Source organism: Phaethon aethereus (assembly GCF_964289735.1).
Source record: "Phaethon aethereus genome assembly, chromosome: 2".
Taxonomy (NCBI): domain Eukaryota; kingdom Metazoa; phylum Chordata; class Aves; order Phaethontiformes; family Phaethontidae; genus Phaethon; species Phaethon aethereus.
In genome coordinates this window covers 103,989,674-104,014,581 of record NC_138582.1, presented here as the reverse complement: position 1 = coordinate 104,014,581, position 24,908 = coordinate 103,989,674, and the positions used below count along the sequence as shown (strand labels likewise).

The following is a 24,908-nucleotide window of genomic DNA, read 5'->3' as shown; positions in this document are numbered from 1 at the left end:
GCCCAAACCCCAAAGATATTACAGAATTGAACAGGGGAGAACACCTATAGGTTATCTCTTTTTTTATAAAGTACTTTTTTTGAGGTAAAAAAAAACATTGGTATAAACCAGCTTTTCAAATACAGCAGTTGTTTACTTGCTGTGTCAGCAATGTGTCTGAAAGAAAAGGCATGCTCCGTAACCTACATTTCAAAGGTCACAGTGCTACTGTTCCAGACTTCTGAAAATCACAGTTCGAGCCAGCATCATGGCTGGTTTGAAGATTTGGTCTGTTTTACTGGTTATACTACACCAATTCTGTCAAAGGTGTATCACAAGTGGAATTTCAACACATGTTGAAATAGGTAAGACACGTTCAGAATGAATTTTTGTGTCCTTTGAGTTGCTTGGGAAGAGAAGCAAATTCAGATTTGGCTGGAAAGCAAAGGGAGGACATAATGTTAAAGTAATGAGCATTCTATGTCATTTAAAAGAAGTGTGCATAACACATAGGATAGATGAATAGTTTGGTTTTGGAGTGTGAAACTTTACTCTTTTTATAAGCAAAATGCTTGAATTGATTTGGTTGCATATTTTTCCGTCTTCTAAAACACAGGCATTATGTAACTGGAATGTTTGTGTCTGTGTCGCAGACAGGGTTTGGTTTGGAGAAAGAAGAGGAATACTTTATGCAATTTATGGGATTGTTATATTTAACCTAGAGAGTAACACAGGTCATTATGGTAGCTCTGTTTTCAAATCACTGTGTATTAATTTTGCTATGCCTGCATAAAGTAGATAAATTGCTGTAATGTGTTTATGACTAACATCATAAAAATTTTGTTCTGTGTCTTTTTCTGGTAGGTTGCTATCTGTAGCCTGAACAGCCTAGATTTGTAGAGAATGAAGGAGAGAACTGAGTGAACATCAAAGTGGGGAAATACTTCTGTTTTGAATTTCTTGTTTTCATGTGTTATTTTTAAAATCTGGTTTCTGCTGTAGTTCTTGCAAGAACACTCCTGAGTAGTGTGAGGTTGTTCTGAAACGTTTACTCATAATAAATTGACAGTTTTAATTGTTTGTTCTTCTGATTCTAAATCCATTGCTCAAACAGATAGTAAAACGTATGATGTTGTCTCTATTCAGGTAATCTTCTCAGTCAGACCTTAACTACTGAATATGTGGAACTTTGAACAAGTTAAAGGCTGGGATTATTCTTGGCATTTATTTGAGACGGAGACTATGTTCCCTTACGGAGTGCTGTAGCCATGGTCAGCACCCTGCAACCATTTGCTTTTCCTAATGTTATGTCAAGAAACTCATAGTCGTGGTAGGAGAAGTCACACTGCCTGAAGTTAGGCAAGTGCATACATCTTTGCAAGCTTGGGGCTCTAACTACTGAGGGTTTTTTATTTACTAATTTACTTCTGAAAACTTGAAATAACAGATTTGGCAGAATAGAGTGTATTTGCAAGAAAACTACAAAGAGAAACAAGAGTTTATGGATCTGTCCCAAAGCAGTCATTTTTTTCTAATCAAGGAAGTATATTGCAGAAAACATGCATTTATATAATTAAAAGGTCTTTGTTGTCTGAGGAGTAGTGTGTACACTGAACTATTGGATCATAGTTTACAACAAATTTTGCCCATTTGTCTGAAAATGACATTAAACTGAGTTCAGCTCTGATGTTGCTAAAATCAGTGTTTTTATTAAGGTGAAAGTAAAAGTCCATGGTGATGAGATACTGAAAGTTATTGACAAAACCAAACACTCAGTATTCCAGGAAAAAAAACCAACCCAAACTGTAGGGGAACTCCTCTGACTCAAAACCAGTACCAAAGTCTATCCTGGACAGACTTCTGAAAGTACTGTTAAAGCGGTGAAAAGCTCTGCCTGTTCAGAATGTTGATCATGTTCGGTGTGCTCAACAGAGCTGTGCCATGTCCTACTTGCCATGGCCTTGTTGCTGGAGGCAGGTCTGAGCGGGGAGGCTCTTCGCCCCCAGGGGCTCCCGTCAGACCTGTGGGGCTCTGTGGAACTGTGGGGATCCATCACAAAATTCATTGCAAAGGTGAACTTGTAGGACCTGGGCCCACATGAGTAATGAGAGAAGTCAGGGGGGACAGGAGACAGGAAAGGCAAACTGCCAAGGTGAAAGTCTCCCGCACTGGAAATAGAGATGTGTGTTGAAAAGGCTAAACCTTAAAACTATAGACTTTTTATTATTATCATTTTTAAGTTATTCCTGTTTTGGTGCAAGATTGGTCCTTAAGATATCTTAACATATTTTATAAGGGTGGTTTAGATCGGTGGGTAAAATTCAAAGTGAAAGATCATTCAAATTCACACTGTTTTGTCTGAGAGAGGATTTTTGTCTGAGAGTGGTTTTTTTTTGTGATGTCGTAAGGATCAATTAAATTTAGCATATTCTGGGTTATCTTTATCAGTCTTGGTTTCTAAATAGCTTTAAGTGAGGAGTAAAACTTGCTGTGGAAAGGCAAGATGATAACCCATGCATGCAGTTTCAACCAAATAGTTTTAGAGGCAATGTTGGGTATTTTTAGAATAGTGTTACTAGATTATCCCTGGGATCTAACATTAATTAGAAGGAGACTTCATTAAAGAAAAGTGATGCCCATTTTTTCCATTCTCTTTGGCAGCAAGAATGTCTGCCTATTCAGTGACAAATAGTATTATTTACCTTGCTGGCTTCAGATTTTTGAAGTTTTCATACTTGTTAAAAATTAATCAAGCTGTTAAACATCTGCGTTGATTCCTGAGGTACCTTTTTCAATGATAATGGCAACAGTGAAACTGAAATGCAATTCACATTGGGTCCTTTACAGCTGGAGTTTTATGATCCGTACTCTATATGTGCTGGGTGAGATCTGTGTCAGTTCACTGTCGTAGCTCAGTTCTGCACATGGGGATTTCCTTTTCCCTGCAATTAAGCACTTCAGCTTTGTTCATCAGCTCGGGAGCTGGAGGCTAGAGAGTGACTGATAAGACCGAGTCTCATCAGTCCAGATGTGCCACAGAAACTGCATTTCCTTATTAGCTCCCTAGGTGAGAAAACACACGCTCTCACACGTACAGCATTTTCTGAGAAGTCATGTTTCATGCACCTCTGCCACTTGGCTTAGATACAGCAATGCAGCGTATTCTGTTTTTGATAAAGTTTCTAAAAAAATGTGAGTCTGGCCACAGTACTTATGAATCAATATTTCAATATGTTGTTTTTCAGCACATAGAGCTCTGGAATTTTTCATTAAGCGTGATGGGAGTGTTAATTATAGACAGGTAGGAAGCATATTATTGCTTAATTGTGTATGCCTTTCTTCTGAGTGTTTTTCTGTCTGTCATCTTGCCTTTCTTTATTATTTATTCTCAGTAATATGTGTGTAACTATTGTGGCTAGACTGTATTTTTACCTTGTTTTGTTGAAAATAATTTGACTCTTGAGTACTATTGCAAATACATAGTAATTATAATAATGTGTGTATACTGTGTGTGGTGTCTTGCATTTTTTCCCGTCATCTTAAGTCATACCTTCCGTGGGTAGTTGTATTAGAATCAGTAGAGCATTTTTGGAAAGGAGATTTAGTACACATAAGGATAGCAAAATGACAGCAAGGGTTTGAATTTAGTCCACCACATATATCACTTAACCAATTTCTCCTTGGTGCAAATAGCTTTTTCTTTTATGGGCTGTATCCAGCAGAGCACCATAAGCACGTGAACAGTTTTCATAAACACATGAACATGACACATATGTGTTTTGTGTTTAAAACATTTTTAATATCCTTTAGCACAATGTAAAGACCACCATTTTATACAATTTTGTCTTTTATCAAAGTAAAAGATCATTCAAGGGAAGTATTCACATTGTCCACTACAGACAGCTATGCTGCGATTCAGAGGATGGAAGATAGCAGACTAGGCTTTGTGTCTTAGTCCAAGAAGAGGAGGGCGCCTTCAGAAGGTGACTTCACCAGTACCTAAGTTAGATCATATGAATACTTTCCTAAATGGTCTTTCAAATTACAGTGTGTACTGATTAGCTTAGTTTTGCTTACAAGTATTTTGGCAAGGAGGGAAGTGGGGTGGGATGATGGGGGATGGTGATGGCACTGAAATAACGTATTTTACCAAGATGATAGTTGTATCTTGCTGGATATTTAAGTTTTGTCTTCAGTATTGGCAGTGAACTGTGGTTTTGTGCTCTGCAATAGCATTCTCATTCCTTTTTTCCTCATCCTTTTCCCAGTTATTACTAAACCACCAAGATGCATTTCAGGCTGGGAGCATTTATCCTGATGCCTTTTATCCTTCAATCTGCAAAAGTGGTAAGAAAAGCATTATAAATCCGATATTGTAACAACTGTATTTTTACATGAAAATCCTACAGAATTTAGTAGGGTTGTAAATAGTTATGTTGTAAGAAATGAACTATGGCCAAAAATGCATTCCTGCAAAAACATCCACCCACTTCTGTTAGTACTTTGAGCCTTTCTGTAGAACTATATAAGAAAACAATACATTTGAAAATGTTTTAAGAACATAACTTTTGGGTGAAATTACCTATTTAGTGTGTAGGGCAATTTGATAGAAGGATGCTGTTTGACTAAATTGGGTCAGATGACTGAGTACTACCTTGGGAAGAAATTGAGAAGGCAAAATGCTCTTTTTTCTAATTCTTAGGGAAAGCCTAGAGCTAACTTCTGTATTAGGAAGTATTAGTTTCTATCAGATCAGTCACCAAGATGATAGAATACAAAAAGCTCACAAAAACAAAATAGCATAGGACTTGCGGGGGCTGGGGGGGAAGTGTAACATCCCAGTTTAAAGCCTTTCTTTTACAGACTGCTGTCTTTTGCCTTTTCCTGTTTGAAATTAATGTCAGTCTCAGTTTTGGTGCTTGCAGATCTAAAGACTGCACTACAAAATTAGCACCCTGTTGCAGAGGCTGTAAAGAGTGTCTTGACTTGCAGCTGGTCCCCTGATTTTTCAACTCTGGTAGGTCAGCTCTTGATCATAATCAGCTTCTCCAGCAACGCCGGAGCTATAAAACAGCCAGCTAGGGCTTGGTCAGGATATTTGCTACTAAAGTGGTAAATCTGGATAGTGAACAATTAGAAAATGGGACAAAGACAGCCTGTCCTCCAGCAAACAAGCTATTAGGATGTTCAGGCAGATACCAGAGACAAGGCAGTGATACGTAGCTTGTGTGAGGCTATCTGGCCAATTGATTGCTGAGATCTTACTGAAAGTCTAAAGTCTGGGAGGTTCTTTATTTCAGTATGTCATGCAAGTTCAGATCCATTAAATTCAAAGTGTTCTTAGGATCTTTGTTTCGTTTGCCTCATCTTTTACATGTTTTTCAGTTGAGTGGCAGTGCCTTCACTTATCTCAGTATTTGGTTTTCCTGCCTCAAACTGCAAAATCCTTGTTTGTCTTTCCAAGGACGCTTTCCCCATCTTTTCTCATTGCCTGTTCTACTTGGAGTCTTAAATCACACAGTGGCAACTAGACTTCTGATTGTTTCTCAGTCACACGTTGTTGATGCTGACTGTTGTTTATGCCACCTACAGGCTGCTTGCCCCGTCCAGGTTGCCTAACAGTGGATCTTCTCTGTTGTTATGTAGTGGTGCTCATTTCACATCCAGATTGCCCCTCTGCTCTGGCATTTAATACTGGTTTTGTTTCCTGTCATTCACCAGGTCCCTGTTCCTGATCTTCTGCCTGGCTCTAACATCTTATCCCAAACTTGAGTCTTGCTTGCCTTGTTTTCAGGACTGATGTTCTCCTGCAATTTCTTCAATTACTGCCTTAACTTGGTTATTTCTATCTACCTTGTCTTTCTCTTCTAACAGTTTTGACTTCTGCCTTATACGAGGCCAGTGATCAAACCCTCTCTATCTGCAGCCTCCAGCTCACATTCCTTCACCAAAGTTGGGGTCCATCTTGCCTTGTTTTGTACTTGGGCCACTTGTCAGCAGTTGTCTTAGTCTATGTGGAAGAAATAGATAGCTCTACCGATCTGAGCCATTTTAACTGTGTGCCTCTAGATGAAGAACAAAGCTATCCAGACTGCCTTTCCAAGCAGGAGACAAACCTGGGTGTAGAATTCTACTCTGTGAATACTAAATTTTGGTCTAGCAAATCCCATCCTTATGTTATCTAGTTCAGCTGCACTATAAAATGTCAAGAGGCCAAGGAGGTGACTGAATCACCCACAAGGTCTGCTCTCTCAGTTTCAGCATTTAATATACCTTGATATTGTGCAGTTTCACAGTTCTTTCTGAACAAACATGTACTCTTCCTCCAAGTGTATTGATGGTCCAAACAATCTATCTGCTGCTTACCTTCTTGCCCCTTAGAGAATTTAGTACTGTGCTGCTTGGTCTCATCATGTCAGCATCACTCTGCCCTCAGCTCTATGTAGGTACACAGAAATTTTTAGGCAAGGTCACTGTTAGACCCTACATCATCTCTTCTGCATAAATCCAAGTGGGAGTAATAATTGATGCTTCAAAGGAAAACCTGATTTTTCCTGCTTTCCTCTGCCTTTTTTTCTGCTCATACACTGACTGTTTCTTGGCAAGTTTGCCATTCTGTTGAAAGTGATGATGATGATGACGTAGCCTGCCTTTGCCCTGTGGAAGCTGATACCTGTCCCAAAGCATGGTATTTTGAGTTGGCTGCCATGCCCATCAGCTTTTCTGCCATACGATTTGATGCATTCATTTAGTTAACAGCTTCTCTGTCAGCTCTCTCTATCCTTGCTGCTTGGGAGGCAGTTTTTCATTGTACTGTACCTATTCATAGGCACAGAGAAAGGGAGCAAGCACAAAATTTTCAGATGCTTCAAACTAAAATTGTAGAAGGTAAATCTAGTATCTCTCTTGATAGTATAAGTCATATAAAAATACATCTCATCTGGTTCTTCTCATATAAGTGGATGGCAAAATGTATCATCTGTATGATATGAAATTGAACACAAGTCTATGTTTTTTTAAATGGAAAGTAAAACCCCTCACCCCAAATGATAAATCAAATACTGATATAATTTTATTGCAATAGGTATATTCCATGATGTGTCTGAAGATACTCACTGGTCACCATTTCTTAATGCAAGTATTCACTACATCAGAAGGAATTATCCTCAGCCGTGGGAGGAGGTAAGAAAATTTCATTAGCTTTTGACTTTACTTTCTACTGTTTTCTTCACCTTCATTTGTTGCTGCAATTTCATCCTTTGGGAAATATTAATATTATTAAAAAATACATGTTTTTAAATTAAAGTCTCTGCTGATAGAGGAATATTTGAAATCCTGTTTCCATATTTACCAGATGAAAAAGTTATGGGTTCCATATAAAATCTATCAGTTATCTCCAGTGTGGTCTTATGGTGCTTATGATATATTTCATAGGTCCAAACTTTCAAATGTGATTGGTGGTCTTGCATTATTGTCAGATCTGGTTGAGTGTTTGCCATTTGAAAATTAAGTGTCTTTTAGAATTCTCACTTGTGAAATATTGGACTTAGTCCTGATTTGCTCTTGTTTATGGTATATGAGCTCCATAGGAAGAGAGGAAAAACAAATTGTCAAAAGTGAGAATGGTTTTAAAGGTAATACTGTTTTCTTTTCCTTACTGGAGAATTTGCTATTCTTTCTCTCTGCTTAGGAGTCATACAGGTGGAGCACCATTTGAGAGCATGCACAGTTTAAAACCTAAACAAGTCTGCCTACCTTTTGACTGGCCATTGGTGGTACTGATCTTGCGAACTATTAACCCTTGGAAAGTATAAATTCATCAAAAACAATGATTCACTTACATATTTTTAAAATACCTCTGGAACTTACAGTGTTTCGATGCAAAGAAGTCTTTTCTGGAGAAATTAAATTTCTGTTTCAGATAAATTTAATCTGAATAACTTTCCTGTTCATAGGAATAAGCTGAGTGATTTCAAACCTAGGCTTTAATCATGTACTTTCACAATGAACACCACTTGCACAGTAATGTCTTTCTCTCCTCTGCGTGTCTGCACAACACCCATGGTGGCAGAGACGGTTCACTCCTTGGAAGTGGAAGCGTTTGTCCTCAGTCCAGAAAAGCACTTTAGTACACATCTAACTTGAAGTACACCAGTTGTCCTGACATCAGCCATGTAATTCTATGGCCTTGGACTGTATGAAGTGCTTAAAGCTTCTCAAGTCACAAAAAGTGACTCCAGGATCAAGGAATGAGTGGTCAACACTTTGTCATGCTAAGTTCTTGTATTTTAAGGGTTTCTCACGTATATCCCTGTATAATGCACTAACATAAAATGCTCACCTCTTCTTAAAGACAGGACTAAAATTGCTGACATTACTACAAGTGGATTGTTGTTGTATAGGCTACAAAGAAGCTGGTGGCTTTCCTGTTTGGAATTGCCTCACATATGGTAGCAGACGTTAGCTGGCATAGCCTGGGCATCGACCAAGGATTTCTAAAGGCCATGGGAGAAGTAAGCCTGTATTATTATATTTATTGATATAACTGGATTTATTGGAATTGATAGCTTAGCTTTGGACTCTGGTGGGGAGGGAAGAGAGAAGCTGGAGCCCTGTTTCAGGAAGATTTTCAGAGACATGTAATGTCACAAACTCCATAAGAACAAAGTTGATCAGGTTTGGGACCTGTAAACTTCAGGGCTGCTTGGACAATTTGTTTCTGTTCATACGTTTGCATGGAAGGATAAGTAAAATAAACAGACAGTTCTCTTGTTTTTCTCTTTCTCCAGATTGATTTTCATGGTTCATACTCAGAAGCTCACAACGTTGGTGATTTTGGTAATGTTTCTGTTGGCTGATCATAGATCCTTCTATGGGAATAACTAGTCCCCTTCAAAACCACAATGGGTGATTCTGGGTCTTACCCTGTGCCATGCAGGAGCCAAGAATGAGTCTCATGAACACTGTATTCTCACCCTTCCCCCATAGCTGGCAAAGCCCTGCTATCTCTGTCCTCGTGCTCCATGTTTCAGCAGATGAGATGGGGCATATGGACACTTGTATTAAAGCCAAAACAGAGGCTGAAGGATGCTAAACTTTAAATGGAGTCACTACTGTGATTTTAAATTCTACATTATTACTATTCTCTGGAAGTATAAAATATGCAGCATACTTTCAGGTGAACCATTTATGTATTCTAAGTATGCATCTGGAGGATCTACCATATAAACATAGACAGCATAACCATACATAGCTTCATATGTGCTTTTATCCATGATAGATACTTAATGGATTTGGTTTGTTGGGCTTTTTTTTTTTTTTTTTTCATTCTTCCATCTGCAGGAGGAGATGTACTGAGTCAGTTTGAGCTGGATTTCAGTTATCTGGCATCGAATTGGTAAGATAATGAGGTTACCTTCTTTAACAATTATTTCTGCTTACTCTGTATACTCATTGTGTTTTAACAAAATGCTGTCCTCCTTTATCTTTCTTTCAAAAAGAATTTGAAAGCTACTGGAATTTTTCTGAGTTTGGTATTCCTTGTATGCAAGCTTACTGTTCCCTGGCATGAAAATCTGGAAGGACAGAAGGAAAAAGAGTTTTACATATAGGACCACAGCAAGAAAGATTAAATTATTTATCTCTGAAGGGAATTGTAAATAATTATATATCAAATAATCAGTGAAAAGGGTTTGCTGGACTCTCCCCGCAATTAGTTAAATAATTAAATAAATCTCACTTAGATTTCCATTTAAAGTTTGGAAGTTGAGGATGTTTATGGTTATAGATGCTGTGGAATTCAGACAGGTTTTAAAAGCATAAAAAGAAGCAGCAGTTTTATATATACACAATTTTTTTCTCACAGTTTTTAACTGAAATAAAAAACTCACTTTTTTTTTTGCATCAGCAGTAGGTCATTTGAGTTTTGTTTAAGTAGGATGTAGTTCATCTAGGTGTAGAAGGCACAGTTCATTAATAAAACTCTGGCACAGCTGTGGGAAATGTCTGTTTGGCTAGGAGTAGATTTGGCACAGCAGAGAGTTAGAGGACATCCTCCAAGACTATGTGATCACCAAGCCAAGGAACCATGTAGGGAGTGTGGAAACTACATGGAGTAGCCATAGAGGAGTGGTTCTACAGGTTTCTGAGTTTGAACCTAAACAGGAGGAGAGTGTTGTGCAAAGTAACTGCACCTGCAATCTTGGCCTTTCTGGCATTTGTAAATCTTCATGACTTTCTATAGTCTCTTGAAATGTAGACTATTTTAAAGCAGGCTACTGTTATTACAAAAACTGTAATCTTTTATCAGGTGATGTGGAAGAATTGTTACAATGCTTTCGTCTTGTTGTTAGGTATGTACCTGTCAAAGACCTAGCAGCTATCTACAAGGAGTTTTATGGAAGAGAGATCATAACTGAAAGCACAATTACTGACTGTACTTACCTGCTGTTTCTCGAACTGTAAGTTGATTAGCTTTGTCTGGGTTTTCATGAGTCAAACACATGTAGGAAAATTATGATAATCCTATTTGAAATGCTCGCTCAGAAATTTATGCACTGAGGACAGCAATATAGACTCACTACTAGATCTCAAGATCATAAAATACCTGAATTTTTTTAATGGCTAGAATACAAATTTGGACTGCTTAATAGCTGTTAAATTAATTATTACACCACAGATTCAGCATCTTAGCTATTTAACACATTTATGCATTTAATGTATTTATGCCTATTTGTGTGAGGACAGCTCACAGGCATGTTAGCAATATAATTTTCATGTACTGACAGAGTAGTGTACATACCTAAGTAGATGGCTTACCTACACTTTAGGTAGATCCTTTCAAGTCCAAGAATAATTCAGAAGAGGCTTTTGATACCTGGCAATGTCTGCTTTTGAATATCCTAAACAGCCTAGCTGTATCCCTTATTTCAGTTAATTACCAGGAGTCATGCAGCATTTACAAACGCTGTGAAGATCTCCAAATTAAGTGCAGCAATAAAGTTAAGAACATTACTTCTCACATTACAGCTTTTAAAAATATTTTAACAGCCAGCAAGGAGATGTAATGACTTGTATAGTGTTTACTATACAGAAGCCTTTAAAAGAACTGTTTAAATAATTAAATATTATTAAGTAAAGCAAATTTATTTCTGAAGATTTTTTTTTTTTCAGGCATGGAGAAAGGCTTGCTGTTGCCAAGGTTGGTCTTCTGTTTTCTTTATAAAAATGAACACATACCATGAAGACAGTGTAATCCCTCTTACTAATCATGTTGCTTGTCTCTCAGCTTTTTCCAACGTACGCTAGCAAATCTCCATTTCTGGTGGAGAAGTTCCACGAGTATTTCCTTGGAGGAGTGGATGACATGGCATTCTGGACTAACAATATTTTTGAGCTGACGAGCCATATGCTAGAGAATGGAACCAGGTATAGCTGTGTTTCCTGCCATATGAAAAGCATTAGTCAAGTTCTGACACCCATTTTGTTCTTCTGAAGGCAGGTTCTTTCCTAGAAGAGGTGCTGAGGTTTAAATCCTCACTTGGACAAAGGGATTTCTGTGGTTATCTTTTACCTGGGTGCACAGGATTACGTAGGCCTTGAGCTTGCGTTTGTTACATGTTCACAATCCTTTTCACAGGCAAGGCTCTGGCATGCCCAGCTGATACTCAACAGGGAAAATTTGGGGCATTGCTTTAAGACATACTCAAGGGCCTGCTTAAATGTTGCATAGCCATCCCCTGAGGTTCTGCCTGGCCTGGCAGTTTGAGCTGTGGCAGCACCTTCTGGCTACTGTCATCAGCCAGCAAAGATGTCCCTTCCTAGGGGAGGGCAGATACTGCCTTCAGACACTGAAGGCAGATAGGATTAGAAAGAGTAAGAGTATATATTCTGGTGTTGGAAGCTCAGGCTTGTACTCAGAATATCATATTTTTTTATAGAAGTTCTGGGCCTGTACTGCTCTAAGTGTAACCTTACTGTAAATAACTTTATAACACCAACAGTGGCAATTAATCCATCAATTTATATGGTAAATATCACTGCAGCTATTTTGGGAAATGATGTTTGAAATACAATATGGCATAATCTGTTGTGTTCTTTGTTCCAGAATGGCACTTTCATTAAAAGTGCTTTAAATTATTAGAATTAGCAGGACATGTTACAGTAAGTTTCCTTGAAGGGTTGTATGTGAGATTCATGTAGAACCTAATCAAGGTCACTAACTATCAAAGGGGTTTATCAGGATTATAATGATTCTCTGATTTTGAATAAGCAGGGTTTCTTGAGAACATTGATGAGGATAAAAGTTGTATTTTTAGTTTCACTTCCATTGCTGGAAAATCCTTAAAATGCATTCTGCATATTTCTTTAGTGGCTGCTTCCTGCCTGAGAACCCTCTGTTCATAAACTGCACAAGGGAGCACAAGGACAGCTATGTGTAAGTATAGCTCTGAAGGTTCAGAGATTTACTGATGAGAGTCCTCCACTAATGAGGACAGTAAGTTACTGAAAATTAGAGATATTTTGTTTTATCTTCTTGTGTGTGAATCTGAGAGTCTCTTAACATGAATAAATAAGCTTCATATAGGGCAGCTGTGCAGAACCTGGGTGAGACTTTTACGTTCCAGCCTAAGGACAAGAATACTTACCTAGCACTTGAAGTGCTAAGTCTTCACACTTTATTTGCTTGTCACTCTTTGTTCTGCTAATCATGAAACTACTGTTTCATGTTTACCCTAACCATAGCTAAATTCTGTCCTGATTTATGTACAGAAGTATGGAACTCAGAGCACAAGTGTATGTATTGCTCTAACAAACATCTCAAGAGAAACCAGCATAATTGGTATCTCTTGAGAACTCCATTTATACATGGGAGAAATGGCCACCTGATTGCATGCAATATGATTGCGTCTCCTAGCTTTGTCATAAAATACTCAAGTCATTAATTCAGTTATATTAATTGTTGCTACTGCCTTCTGTATTTTAGCAGAAACAAGCAATCAAAAAATGAACGTCAGAAGAATACAACTTCTTTGCTTACAAAAACACTTGAAAAGAATATAAATTATACAGAGAGAGGAGTTCATTTCAGCATACAGTCTTGGGCAACAGTAAGTGAGAAGTGACAGATGTGTCAGGTCAAATTCAGCTCTGTATAAAATTGTTTTAATTTCCATCTGAGATGCTGTGAGATGGAGCAGGGTCTCTGGATGTTAACAGTAGCCTTCACTTCACGGGGATTCCAGCAGCCATTATTAATCTGTATATTTATATGTACATCGTAAATATTCAATTTTTACACCTTGCTCATTGCGAAGTGAATTTAGAATATATCTTGCAGTGCCAAAAAAGACAAAATATATCTTTAGTACTTACACGTTAGTATTTACATTTTACAGAATCATATGATCGCTTTTTGGGGTTAAGAAGTCCCAACAAAGCATAGCAGTGAGCAATTAGCAGTGCTGCATTTAGAGCATACAGATTTTTGTTTCTTTCTGAAATGGTGCTTATGAGCTGAGTCAGAGTCCACTTAGATCAGTGTGGTGATATCCACTGTTGGTGACTTGGTTTGGAGGTGCTCCATAATGTTCTAGTTTCAGCCTGTGTTTTAACCGTTCTTGTGTCTCTTTATTATTTTTATTACAGAATTCCCTCCACTTGATAAACCGTGCTTTTGCAACCAGTGTCTGGGCAGCGTTAGCAGCTACACATCAAAAATCTTCTAAGTACATCTCCAAGCCAGCAGCTTCATATTTTCTGACCTCACCCTATGCTAGACTTGGGTGGTTGGTAATTTTTTTCTTCCTACCTCCCTCTTAATTTCTGAAAATTTTGAGTACCCACCAAAATATTGATGTTTAGTCTTTGGATGCTCTTTAAAGGTGACAGTCCAAATCAATTAGTGGTACAAATCTGGCTGAATGGTTTATATTGACTGGCCGGAACAAGAAGTTAACCTGTGAAACCTTTCTTTCAGAAAGGGTTGTCTTGTCATTTTTTTTTTTATATACATTCTCTCCTTAGTGAAGGAGCTCAGTGCTCTGTGTGTGATCAAGCTCAGAATGGAAGGAACCAAAATTAGAAACAGCATTGGCCCTCATTTTGAACAGTACAGGAACATTGTTACCCTTTTTGGTTATTTGTTGATGTTTGCACAGAATCAGTTGTCTGTCCCAAACTGATCACTGATAGAGCCTAGTGAGTGTTCTTGGAAACACTACAACACTAGTAGGGAATTCAAAGATAGATTCAGGACAGAGAAGGAGGCATATTCTCTCTCCTTGCCAGAGACATTCTAGCTTTACCTGCAACAGGGAAGACTAATGAAATAAATTTGCATTGCTGCTCATCTTGTTCTATTTATTCTGACTCAAAAATTGAAGATTCAATTCTTGAGTTTAATTTACACCAGCCCAATGAACAGTAGTTAGTTCGTTTCTCCCTAAACTCCAACATGTGACTGAGACCTGTGATCTCTTTGCTTATCTACTGTTAAGTCCATTGATTAAGTCAGAGATTCAGTTAAAAAGATATTTAATTTCATCTTTTGTATTCTGTGTCATATGCAAGCAGCCCTTTTTCATGCTCCCTCTGATTGCTCTCAGGTGCCTTGTGTCAGTAAGTAAAAAGCAGTTCCTACAGATCTCAGCTGCATTAGTGGAAGGTGAATCTTCAAGGCTGTTTTTATTTGATTCAAGAAAACAAAAATCAATTATATAATATGAAAAATGCTCTACAGATTTTTACAAAAGTAGATGGGAAAAGACAGATCTTGTTTTACCTAAAAAAAGTAAAAGTAATGATTTTCTGCTAATGTTATGGTAGCCTGGCAGCTAATGCTATGATTTTGTTGGTACAGGGCAATGATCTCAGCTGACCTAAACCAGGATGGATATGAAGATCTGGTGGTTGGAGCACCAGGGTACAGCACACTTGGCCGTGTTCAGATAGGACAGGTGTATGTGGTCTATGGCAACCAGTCAGGTTTGCCACCAGAGGACATGGATCTAGATGAGAAAGCTGACCAAGTACTACAGGGTCATCAGGTGAGGGGTCAAGTCAGATATTTGTCACTTAAAACTTTTTGCCTGAAAAGGTGGTAAGAAAAGATCATAAGATTAACATCAATGGTGTACTAGTCTCAGAAGAGGAAATAGCAAAGCAGCATGATATTGTGTTAGTTATCTTCTATTTTAACACCTCCAGATCCTCAAACAGAACAGTTGACTCTGAGTTAGTGTATTAATATGGCAGTTATTACTTGGGAAAACAGTGATACTAAGAAAATCTTAAGAATTGTTGGGACAGATTTTTGTCATCTCTGTTACCAGTTCTCCCGTTTCCAGTGCTGTGATTGCAAACGTGCATTAGGTTTTGATGGTTTTGTCTTGAAAACTTCTGTAATTTTCATGAGAGCAATCCCTCTTCTTCTAGCCTTCAGGAAGATTTGGTTCTGCCTTGGCAGTCCTGGACTTCAATGAGGATGGAGTGCCAGATCTGGCAATTGGAGCACCTTCTGTGGGATCTCAGTTTCTTACTTACAAAGTAAGCCACTTGATACATATTTTTTGAACAGTGAAACGAGAGAGAGAATTTCTTTTGTTGCTCAAGGTGATGTGATTTAAACATGTTAAAGGTTTAAAGGTTATAAACCTGTGTGGGTATTTTGACTAGAGCAATGACAGCTATCTGTATTTCTCTTTCAGTAGCTTTTATGCACATAAGAAATCCAAATCAAATTGCAACTTTGCAGTACTGATGTGCTGGAAATGTAAGGAGCCATTCATGAAATACAAGTGTACTCTTTTTATTTAGGAACAGAGAGTCTGGAACAGACCTCATGGGTCAGTGAGCTTTGTCATCTGCTGTCACAGGCCAACAGATGATTTCTAAAATGAGATAAGAACACAGACACACTTGCTAAAGTAATCAAGTTACAGAGGCTTAATGACTTGCAGCCTACCAGATAAGCATATGTAATGGTCCCTCATGAGCTGAGAGGCAAAATATTTTGGTTTAAACCGCATCCATTAAGCTTAAAACTCTTCAGAATTTCAGTTACTAACTTAGCTGCCTAAATAGGAATTTAAATGCTTTTATGTAAACCCACTAGCTTGGAAAATTGCATGCATCTGTTGTGCCTGGCATCGTGTGCCATTGCATTAAATAATAATTAACAAAATTTGAGGCACCTGAATGTGTGTGTAATGAATGTAATATACAGTATCCTGTCCTTGCTCCTTACCCATAGTATGATGAAAATGTACTTCTCTTTGTTGCCTGGTTATGGCAGTACCCATTATAGCATGGGTATTCTTAGTTTTGGGGTGGAAAAGACAGTATAATGAGAAGGCTCTGTTAGAAAAAATGTATTAATAGCCATTGCAGAACTGTTTCACTCCCTGTGCTTTGTCTTGGATTTCATACTTGGTGCTGACATGCAGATGCTCTCATGCTGTGTTTGTTTTTCCCGCTGTTTAGGGTGCTGTGTATGTCTATTTTGGCACTGAGGGAAGAGGCGTGGCATATCAACCAAATGTTACCATAACTTGTCAGGTATATTGATCAGGCTAACATAGGGCTATGCAAGCAGGAGGTGAGATAAAGGGCAAAGGGGCTTGTGGGCTTAAAAAGAGAACGTTAAAATCAAACTTCTAATTGCAAATGAATTTAGACTGATGGGGATGGTGCCAGAAGGTTGGTTGGGATGTGGGAAAGATACTTGTACTGCAGTGCAGGGGAGGCAGCAGGGTGAACAGAAAGATGCATAGCCCTCCAAAAAACCCCAGAGAAAACAAAATTGAAGGCAGGGAGTCAGAGTGTAATTTGATCAGAAGCAGACAAAGTTAACTCTTTAGAAGAGTTGCTCTGTTTTGTTACAGAATTGGTGGTTTCAGTTCCATTTCAGGCTTAAACTAACTGTTTATTGCAGTATTCCTACTGTAATCTTGGTTGGTCCCTCCTGGCAGCTGATGTTGATGGGGATGGAAATGCTGATCTCGTTGTGGGCTCTCCATATGCACCTGGTGGTGGGCAGCAGAGAGGATTTGTGGTTGCATTTTACTCTTATTTCAACAGAAGTGGCCAAGGTAATATTTAATGAGTAAATTAATCTATTCATATTTTATGTGACTGTTCATTTGTTCCTAATTAATCATGGGATAATTCAGGTTGGAAAGGATCTCAGGAGGTGTCTAGTCCAGCTTCCTACTCAATAAGGGGGCAGCTATGAAATCAGACCAGACTGCTCAGGGCTCAGTCTCAAAAACTTCCAATGATAGAGATTGCTTGGCTGTCCTAATAGGGAAAAAATGTCTTGTTACAGCCAGTATGAACCTCCCTTGTTTCAGTTTATGCTCATCGTGTATTTTCCTCCCACCTCCATGCATAGTGAAGTCAGAGGTACGCAAGGCGTTAAGTACCCCAGTACACTGGGAAGAGCCTGGCTCTATCTCCTTGTTAACCTTCTCATAGGTACTGGCAGGCTGCTGTTAAGTCTGCTCAAAACCTTCTCTTCTCGAGGCTGCCTAAGTCCTGTCCCTCAGTCTCTGCTTACAGTGCAAGTGCTCCAACTATCTTTGTGGCCCTTTATTAAATTTGCTCCAGTTTATCAACATCTTCCCTGTTTTGTAGGGTCCAAAACCAAACAATGTATTATAGGTGTGGTCGAGGGGTGAGTAGAGGGGGAGTAATCACTTCTCTCAATCTCTTTACCATGCTTCTGCTTATATAGCCTGGGATGCTGTTGGCCATCTCTACTATCAGAGCCTCATGCTCATCCCTCTGCCCACCAGCATCTCCAGGACCTTTTCCACACGGCTGGTCCCCAGCTGGTCTGTCCCCAGCCTGTATCTCTGCAAGGGCACCTCCTTTCCCAGGGACAGGTCTTTGCATTTGTCTTCGCTGAATTTTGTGAGGTTCCTGTCAGCCTGTTCCTCCACTCTGTCTGGGTCCCTCTGAATGGTGGCAGTGCCTTGAAGTGATAGCCCCCCGCAATCTCCTGTCATCTGCCAACTTCATGAAAGGGCATGTTGTTGCCTTCTGCAGATCGTTTATAAAAATGTTTAACAGGATGAGCCTAAAGATAGACCCCTGAAGGCACTCCACTTATCACAGGCATTCAGAGTATAACCCACTAACTGCTGTCCTGTGAGGGTGATCATCTCAACCAGATTTTTCCATCTGGTTGTCCACCCATTTAGACTGCAGGGTCCAAGCTTGGATACAAGAACACTGTGGGAGATAGTGTTGAAAGCCTTGCTAAAGCAATGGATTCAACTGTGTATTGGTGATACCAGGGCAGACTCAGCAGTCTTCCTTGGAAATTTGCAAATGTACCTCAAAAGATAAATTTTTATCATTCTGTATGCTCCTTCATGTGGCTAAAGAGGAATGCTACAAGTGAATACAGCTAACGAGTACAGGTGAGGAGGATTGTTTTCAATGAGGGAGGAAAGGCCACATATAGAGCTAAATAAAGTTAATAGGGATTGGGCAAGATACGCAGGTATTCAGAGCTTCATCAGAATCATGTAACTGAGATTTGCAATAACGCTTAATTTTTGTAGCTTATTCTACTTAATGTAAAATTAGAAACCACACGGAAAATGGTTTTCAAAACACTGCTGACTGACACTTTTGCAAAACCAAAACACAGAACGAATTATTTGAATTAAAGCCAGAATTATTTGAAGCTTCCCTGACCACAACTCTTGAAGAATTACAAGTTCTGATAAACAGTTTCAATATTGTCCTATCCCTAAGAAGGAGTCACTAGTTTAAGGCAGGCTTGACTGATAGCTTTCATGTACTTTGTGTAGGCTATTGCAAGGATTTACAAGCAGGCTGTGTTGAATAAAGGCTTTCACCAGCCAGTACCGTTGTAGACTGAGCAAGCAAAGTTAGCAATAACTGGTGCCATATCATAGACGGTATAACTTTGCTTATAGAAACTTCTTGTTATAGGATAAATCAGTGGAGGATTGCTAAGAGATTTTTCTGTGCTGGGGTACACCAAGATTTAATTAATATTTTTCTGGTCTGTCAGGACTTCTGTCAGTACAAGATGCCAACTGGATGGTAAAGGGGGAAGAAAACTATGCTTGGTTTGGATTTTCACTTGACAGCTGCCAGCTGGAGAACGTAACACTGCTGCTGATTGGTAGCCCTACGTGGAAGAGTTGTGCTGGGTGTGTTGTATATGGCAGCTTGCTTATCCCTCCATTCTGCCCTACTTCTACAGTGGTTAAGATTTGTAATAGATTAGACTTCCAGCTTTTCAGGAAGTTTCCTCTTTGTCCTGCTTAGAACATTTTATTAAATTCATATTTTTATGTCTTCATCCTTCCTCATGAAGGGGGGGTGGGTATCTTTAGACCCTTTATAGAGAGGGTCTTTGTTATTAGAGACACTTAAGAATTTGTTGGGTTTTCTTTGGAAGTGGGAGAGGGAGCACAAAAATGCTAACAGGTAAGCATGCCTAAAATAATCCTATAGATAGCACTTTGGGATTTTAAAAAGCAAACTGAACACAAAAATATATGGGGTGATAAAGAAGTGGATAGACAGACCAGGTTTGTGCCCTAAACGTCTCGTAACTAGTTAGAATAAGCATGGGAATTACTAAAGTAGATTTTTAGAATTTGGCAGCCACTGTTACTCCAAACGAAAAGGGGAAAATACTTTAAACAAAGCAATCCTAGCTGAAAGTACAAAAATACATTGTTACATACTAATATATTTTGAATTGTAATTCAAGCTGCAATCGCTTCTCATCGTCTGCCAGACAGAGTGTTGGGAAGGTGTATGGATATAACCTACCAAGCACAAAGCGCTGGTTTACAGTAACTGGAGACAAGGTAGGGCTCCTTCTATAGTATGTGACCTTGTAAATAATTTGAACTAATGTGACAGTCTGTAGAAATGACATAGGTCTTTTAAAAATCTAACAGGTGATGGGCAGAATGGGTTTGTCTCTGGCCAGTGGTGTGATGTCTGTGGCTGGGATCATAAGGACAGTTTTGGTGGTGGGTGCGCCTACTGCAGGTATGTCCTGAAAATGGGAAACCATTTCTGTGTTGGGACATTTGTTTCTATATGGCTGGAGGATAGATACAAAATTAAAAGTTAGAAAAGGGACCTTTTAATTGCCATGTAATTTAAAAGAAAAAAAAAAATCACTGTAATCACCTACAAGTGTAGATGTAACCTGTAGATTCCTCACTTCAGTGGGTTTTTTCCTTCCTTAAAATTAGTTTAGCAGCATTATTACCTTGCATTATTTATGTAGCACTGATTTGCTAGTAGACTTCCTATTTCTTGTAATCAAAACAACACAGTATTTTGTCCTTACTCTGGCAGTAGGTAGTAAAGAATTAGGAAAGTCAAAATGTAGAATTGTAACTTGAATGCATTTTCCCCCTGCTACTGTTGCCAGGAGATTGTTTCTATGCTAATTAGTGTTAATGCCATATAACGTAAATTATATTGATTTCATCCATGTTATGTAATGCTAGTATTATCTGCTGTCAGTGTGTTGCAAGTATTAAACCTAAGTTCCTATGTCTGATGCTCACCTTCTGTTACTTCTGTGTTTTTTCCAGATAGCTTGTCTCGGATTTCATTTATATCTTCAGTGCTGCACCAGGCTGGACTGGCTCTGGTATACGATCTGACAGACAGCACCAAGCCTTCCTTGCTCAGCACATTCAGTGGGGACAGGAGGTTTTCACGCTTTGGAGGAGATATATACTTGAGTGACCTGGATAACGATGGACTAGGTAAAGCTTGATGAATCTAGATCAAAGGTGCAATGTTTTACTTTAGCCAGTGGCAAAACTGGTCATCTACCTATTTATACAAGTGCTAAATACATTCTGCTTCCTCAACTAACTTGTACAAGTATTCCATCATGCCTTGTGGGGAGGCATCTCTAAAATCCCAAGCAACTTAGTGAGAAATTGAAACATTTTTATCTGTCATCATTAATAGGAATCATGGCACCTAGAGGTATGTAATGCCAACTCTCTCGTGTTTTCATTTAGCATTATTTCATTTTTGATGTCTTATGCCATCCTTGTAATATTTGCAGATGAAATGCTTGTGACATCCCCACTGCGAACTAACGATATCACCACAATACTGTTTGGTGGGGCAGCTGGCCGTGTTTACATTTACAACGGAAAGCAGGCATCCTCAGGGAATGTGACAGGCCACTGCAAATCATGGATATCTCCCTGTCCTGAGGACTGGGTAAGAAAACATAAAAGTGAAATCAGGACATGAGGTCATAATGACACATTAATTACATCCAGTGCAAATAGCTGGTCCGTTCTGACTTGGTTTCAAAAAACAGAAGGTTACTTATGTTTCTGAATCTGTGTGATTTGGCTCCTCTTGTTTGTTCTTGAATTACTTTGCTGTTTAGGAGCCAGGGTTACTGCACTGGTCTTCTACTCTCCTAGTGTGGTTCACACTACTGACTTTTTATTTTCTTTCTTTTTTTCTTCTTCTTCAGGCACAATATGTCCTGATTTCTCCTGAGGTAAGTAACCAGAAAACAAACTACTGAGAGAAATGAAAAAGTCCCACTTTAAAAAAACTAACAAACAGCATTATAACAAGCAAACTTATTTTACAGGAACTATCAAGATTTGGGAGTGCCGTTATCACTGTGAAATCTGAACGAAAGGTGAGAAAAATTACTGTTGTCAGCTGCTTCGTAACATCTTTCTACCTCACTTGTTTATAATAGCCAACACCTCACATGTGTATCTTACTCCTTTGCAGAAATCTTAAGTGCTTTACATAGTTAATCAAGTTTTCATTTAAGTCACGCTCTGAGCTGATAATTAAAACCATTTCATAGGTGGACGACCTATGGAGTTATCAAAATTTTGGTACATGACACCTGAATTGAAAGAGACCACTTTAAAACAGCCTGAGATGCAAACTACTAAGGAGTTTGCCGAAAGGTTGCATAGTGCATAGAGTGTAGGTGCCAAGTGGCTTTACCGTTCATGCCAACGTGTATGCAAAGTGGATACTCAGCTATGGGGAAACCAGGCACTGAACCACCACTCTCATTTCATATTTACAGGCTCGTTGTCCTGTCTGTCACTTGCAGTGAATGCTGTTTACATGTCAAGTATTTCCAAGCTTAGAGAGGCCCAGTTCTTACCTGAATGATTTGGATGTGTTTGTGTACCTGTTTCTCTTTGTTTCCCTCAGGTGCCCGTTATTTTTACCAGAAGTAAATCCCTATGTTTGTATGGTGCACTAAGGAACCCTTTTTTTTCCAGCTTGAAGGTTACTTAGTGCTTGTTCAGCTGAGGGGAGTCCAATGTTCTGCACACTCTGACAAAACCAGTGTGAAAACTGAGGTTCTCAGAGTACTGAGAAAGCCTCAGTACTAGGCTGAGGAGCTGTGCAACTGGTCTTCAACAAATGGTGTTTTAACTTTTTGCTGTTGAAACATGCATTGGAGAAACACCTGGAGAAGCAAATGCTTCTAAACTAGGCTAGGGTGTATAATCCAACACCTGAAACAAAGGCATCGCTGATGGTTTCTGCCTGAGTATGAGTCTGTTCTCCAAGTAGTTGTGTTCCTTTGCTATGGCACCAATCCAGTCCACACTCCAGATTCATCTATGTGGATATTACCCCCGAGAAATAGTTTACACTGGCAAGAGAGTTGACTGGTTCCAACTTCTTCCAGTTCCCCAAATGAAATAGTCTTGTTTGCCAAATTGTTTTGTTAACTGCTGTTCTGATGAGGTGGGTTGCTCTCTCGTATCGCATTTCTGTATGACACGATACGGACAAAAATCTGGTTTCCATTAGGGAAGATTAAGGCAATCGTATACCTGCAGTTACATTCTGCTAACCTTTGTTCTGTGTCTCTGCAGAAAGAAGTCATAGTGGCAGCAGAGAGAAGTTCGGTGAAAGCTCGACTTGGTGGAAGGCTTTTTGTCTACTCGCTCTAGAAGTTCATGGTAGCCTTTAAGACCAGATATAGATGTCCCAGATCAGGTCCTAGACAGTATTAAGGGAGGGAAGGATGGTCACTGTTTTTAAGTGAAGGGGAATATGAGTATTCATGGTAGTTTAACTTACAAACCAACCAAAACTGTCAGTCATGTAAAAGCACAAATTAATTCTGCTGTGAGCAGTAGCATCACTTAACCTAGAACAAGCAAGCTAGCCTGAAATGCTTTTAGAGGCTGAAATGAGCAGAAGGCTTGATTTTGGTAGTAATATTTGGCTTTAGAAGGAACGTTCAGTGGTCACCACCTTTTACTGGTCAGACTTGAGTATTATTCTTGACAAAACCAGGGAAGAATAGCATATAATTTACAATTCCTTGTATACAGTTATACAAACAAGGATTCCAAACAAGTTTTAGGAAATGCTTTTTCTTTCACACTTGTGGCTGAGACTATTCTTGACACTGTTTCTTTGTGTTTCCATGTAAAATTCCATGACCATGGTAACTTAGAATTGTTAACAGCTTTTATTGTTAACAGTAGTCTTCATCTAATTAACTAATGATGCAGGTTTAATGGAGTGTGCATCAATTATGTATTAAACAACTTGAGCAGCAAGATGTGATGCTATTATTACCAACACTAGTCTGTAGACACATACATGTGTATCTATTTTCTCTCTCCTGCCTCCTTCACAAACATAAAGCATTACTTTTATTTCAAATAACACAAGTCAGTGGAATAGCACAGAATGCTAAAGGTCATACTCCAACATGACACACCTCAACTTACCTTCTGAGGAATCGTCTCTCTCAAGGGAGGTTGTTTTGTTTAAAAAAAAAAAAAAACACACCCAAAACAGGGAAACAAAATGCAACAAAAAAAGGCAAGGTGAACAAGCTTGATGTATAATTCATTCTGCTATCTGTTTTGGGGACTTTACTTGCCCACATAGCAGAACGCTTTTTAAAAAAAAAAGTTTGCAATCTGAAATTTATGAAGGAAGTAACTGGATGGGACGGGGAGTACAGTAATTTACTTACCTTACAAATCTGTGAACTGTGGTGTGAGGCAAAACAAGCAGTGTAAGGGCAGAACAAAAAGAGTTTTCCTTTCTAAATGAAAATTGAAGCCAGTACGTTCTGTAGCAATTCCATGCTGAACATACAGCCCCCAATGGCTTTGTTTTTTTCTGTGCATGATCTCAGAGTAATTTTATTGCACCTGAATGCATTTTGATTACTTGAATTATAAGAAAACCATTTGCCTATGTCTGTAGAGAGGAAGACAGTCCTGTAAAAGATGTGTCTTTCTCTCAGTGCTTTTATTGTGCTTTCAGTCAGTTATGTACAGAAAAAGGAGTCAATACAGTTCACAGAAACCCGTCTGCACAAAAGACAGAGCTTGGAAAGCTTATGTGAAAGCTTCCCAAACAGCTGCACCAACACGTCAGTCCTGGCCCAACGCAATGACAACATGGCTGAAAACATCAGCATCCTTGTCCCTTCACACACTGGGCTTTCCTGGGGTTTATCAGCCAAGGTATGAGCCATTGTTTTTTCCACTGGATTGCTCAGTTCAGAGTTTTTTTCATGTCTCTACCTGCTAAGCAAAAAAGGCTGCAAAAAAATTCAGACTAAAAAAACCCTCAAAACCATTACAAACTCCATTAATTTTCTCACCTTCTCATGGCTTTCCTATCTGTAGTTGAAGTCACATACAGAGCAAGAACAACTGTGTGAAAATAATTACATACAACCTATTCAACCAAACTAGGATGACAGGCTTACGTAATTCTAGTTTCTGTATCTTTTTATTTCCATTTTTAACTCGTTAGTCCCAAGTAAAAATGTTCACAGCTACAGTATTGTCTTTTCAACCCCCACCCGTACAGTGATTTATCTGGTGGCACCTAAAGAGCTACTCAATTTATGTTACAGAGAG

At 38.9% G+C, this 24,908-nt stretch overlaps 1 protein-coding gene across 1 annotated transcript; it reads left to right on the top strand.

Annotated features, from left to right (window-relative positions):
* Positions 1-247: 247 nt before the first annotated feature.
* Positions 248-22,964, top strand: GPLD1 (glycosylphosphatidylinositol specific phospholipase D1; the record flags this gene model as incomplete). The annotated part of the gene is made up of 25 exons (XM_082015280.1): positions 248-344; positions 3,225-3,280; positions 4,248-4,326; positions 7,064-7,161; positions 8,382-8,492; positions 8,769-8,817; positions 9,322-9,376; positions 10,332-10,439; positions 11,152-11,179; positions 11,267-11,406; positions 12,350-12,415; positions 12,965-13,088; positions 13,627-13,766; positions 14,840-15,026; positions 15,415-15,525; positions 16,462-16,536; positions 16,913-17,069; positions 19,028-19,169; positions 19,739-19,838; positions 19,932-20,025; positions 20,583-20,759; positions 21,071-21,231; positions 21,497-21,523; positions 21,620-21,670; positions 22,887-22,964. The coding sequence occupies 25 exons, from the start codon at positions 248-250 to the stop codon at positions 22,962-22,964; spliced, it is 2,511 nt and encodes an 836-aa protein (XP_081871406.1).
* Between the last annotated feature and the right edge of the window lie 1,944 nt (positions 22,965-24,908).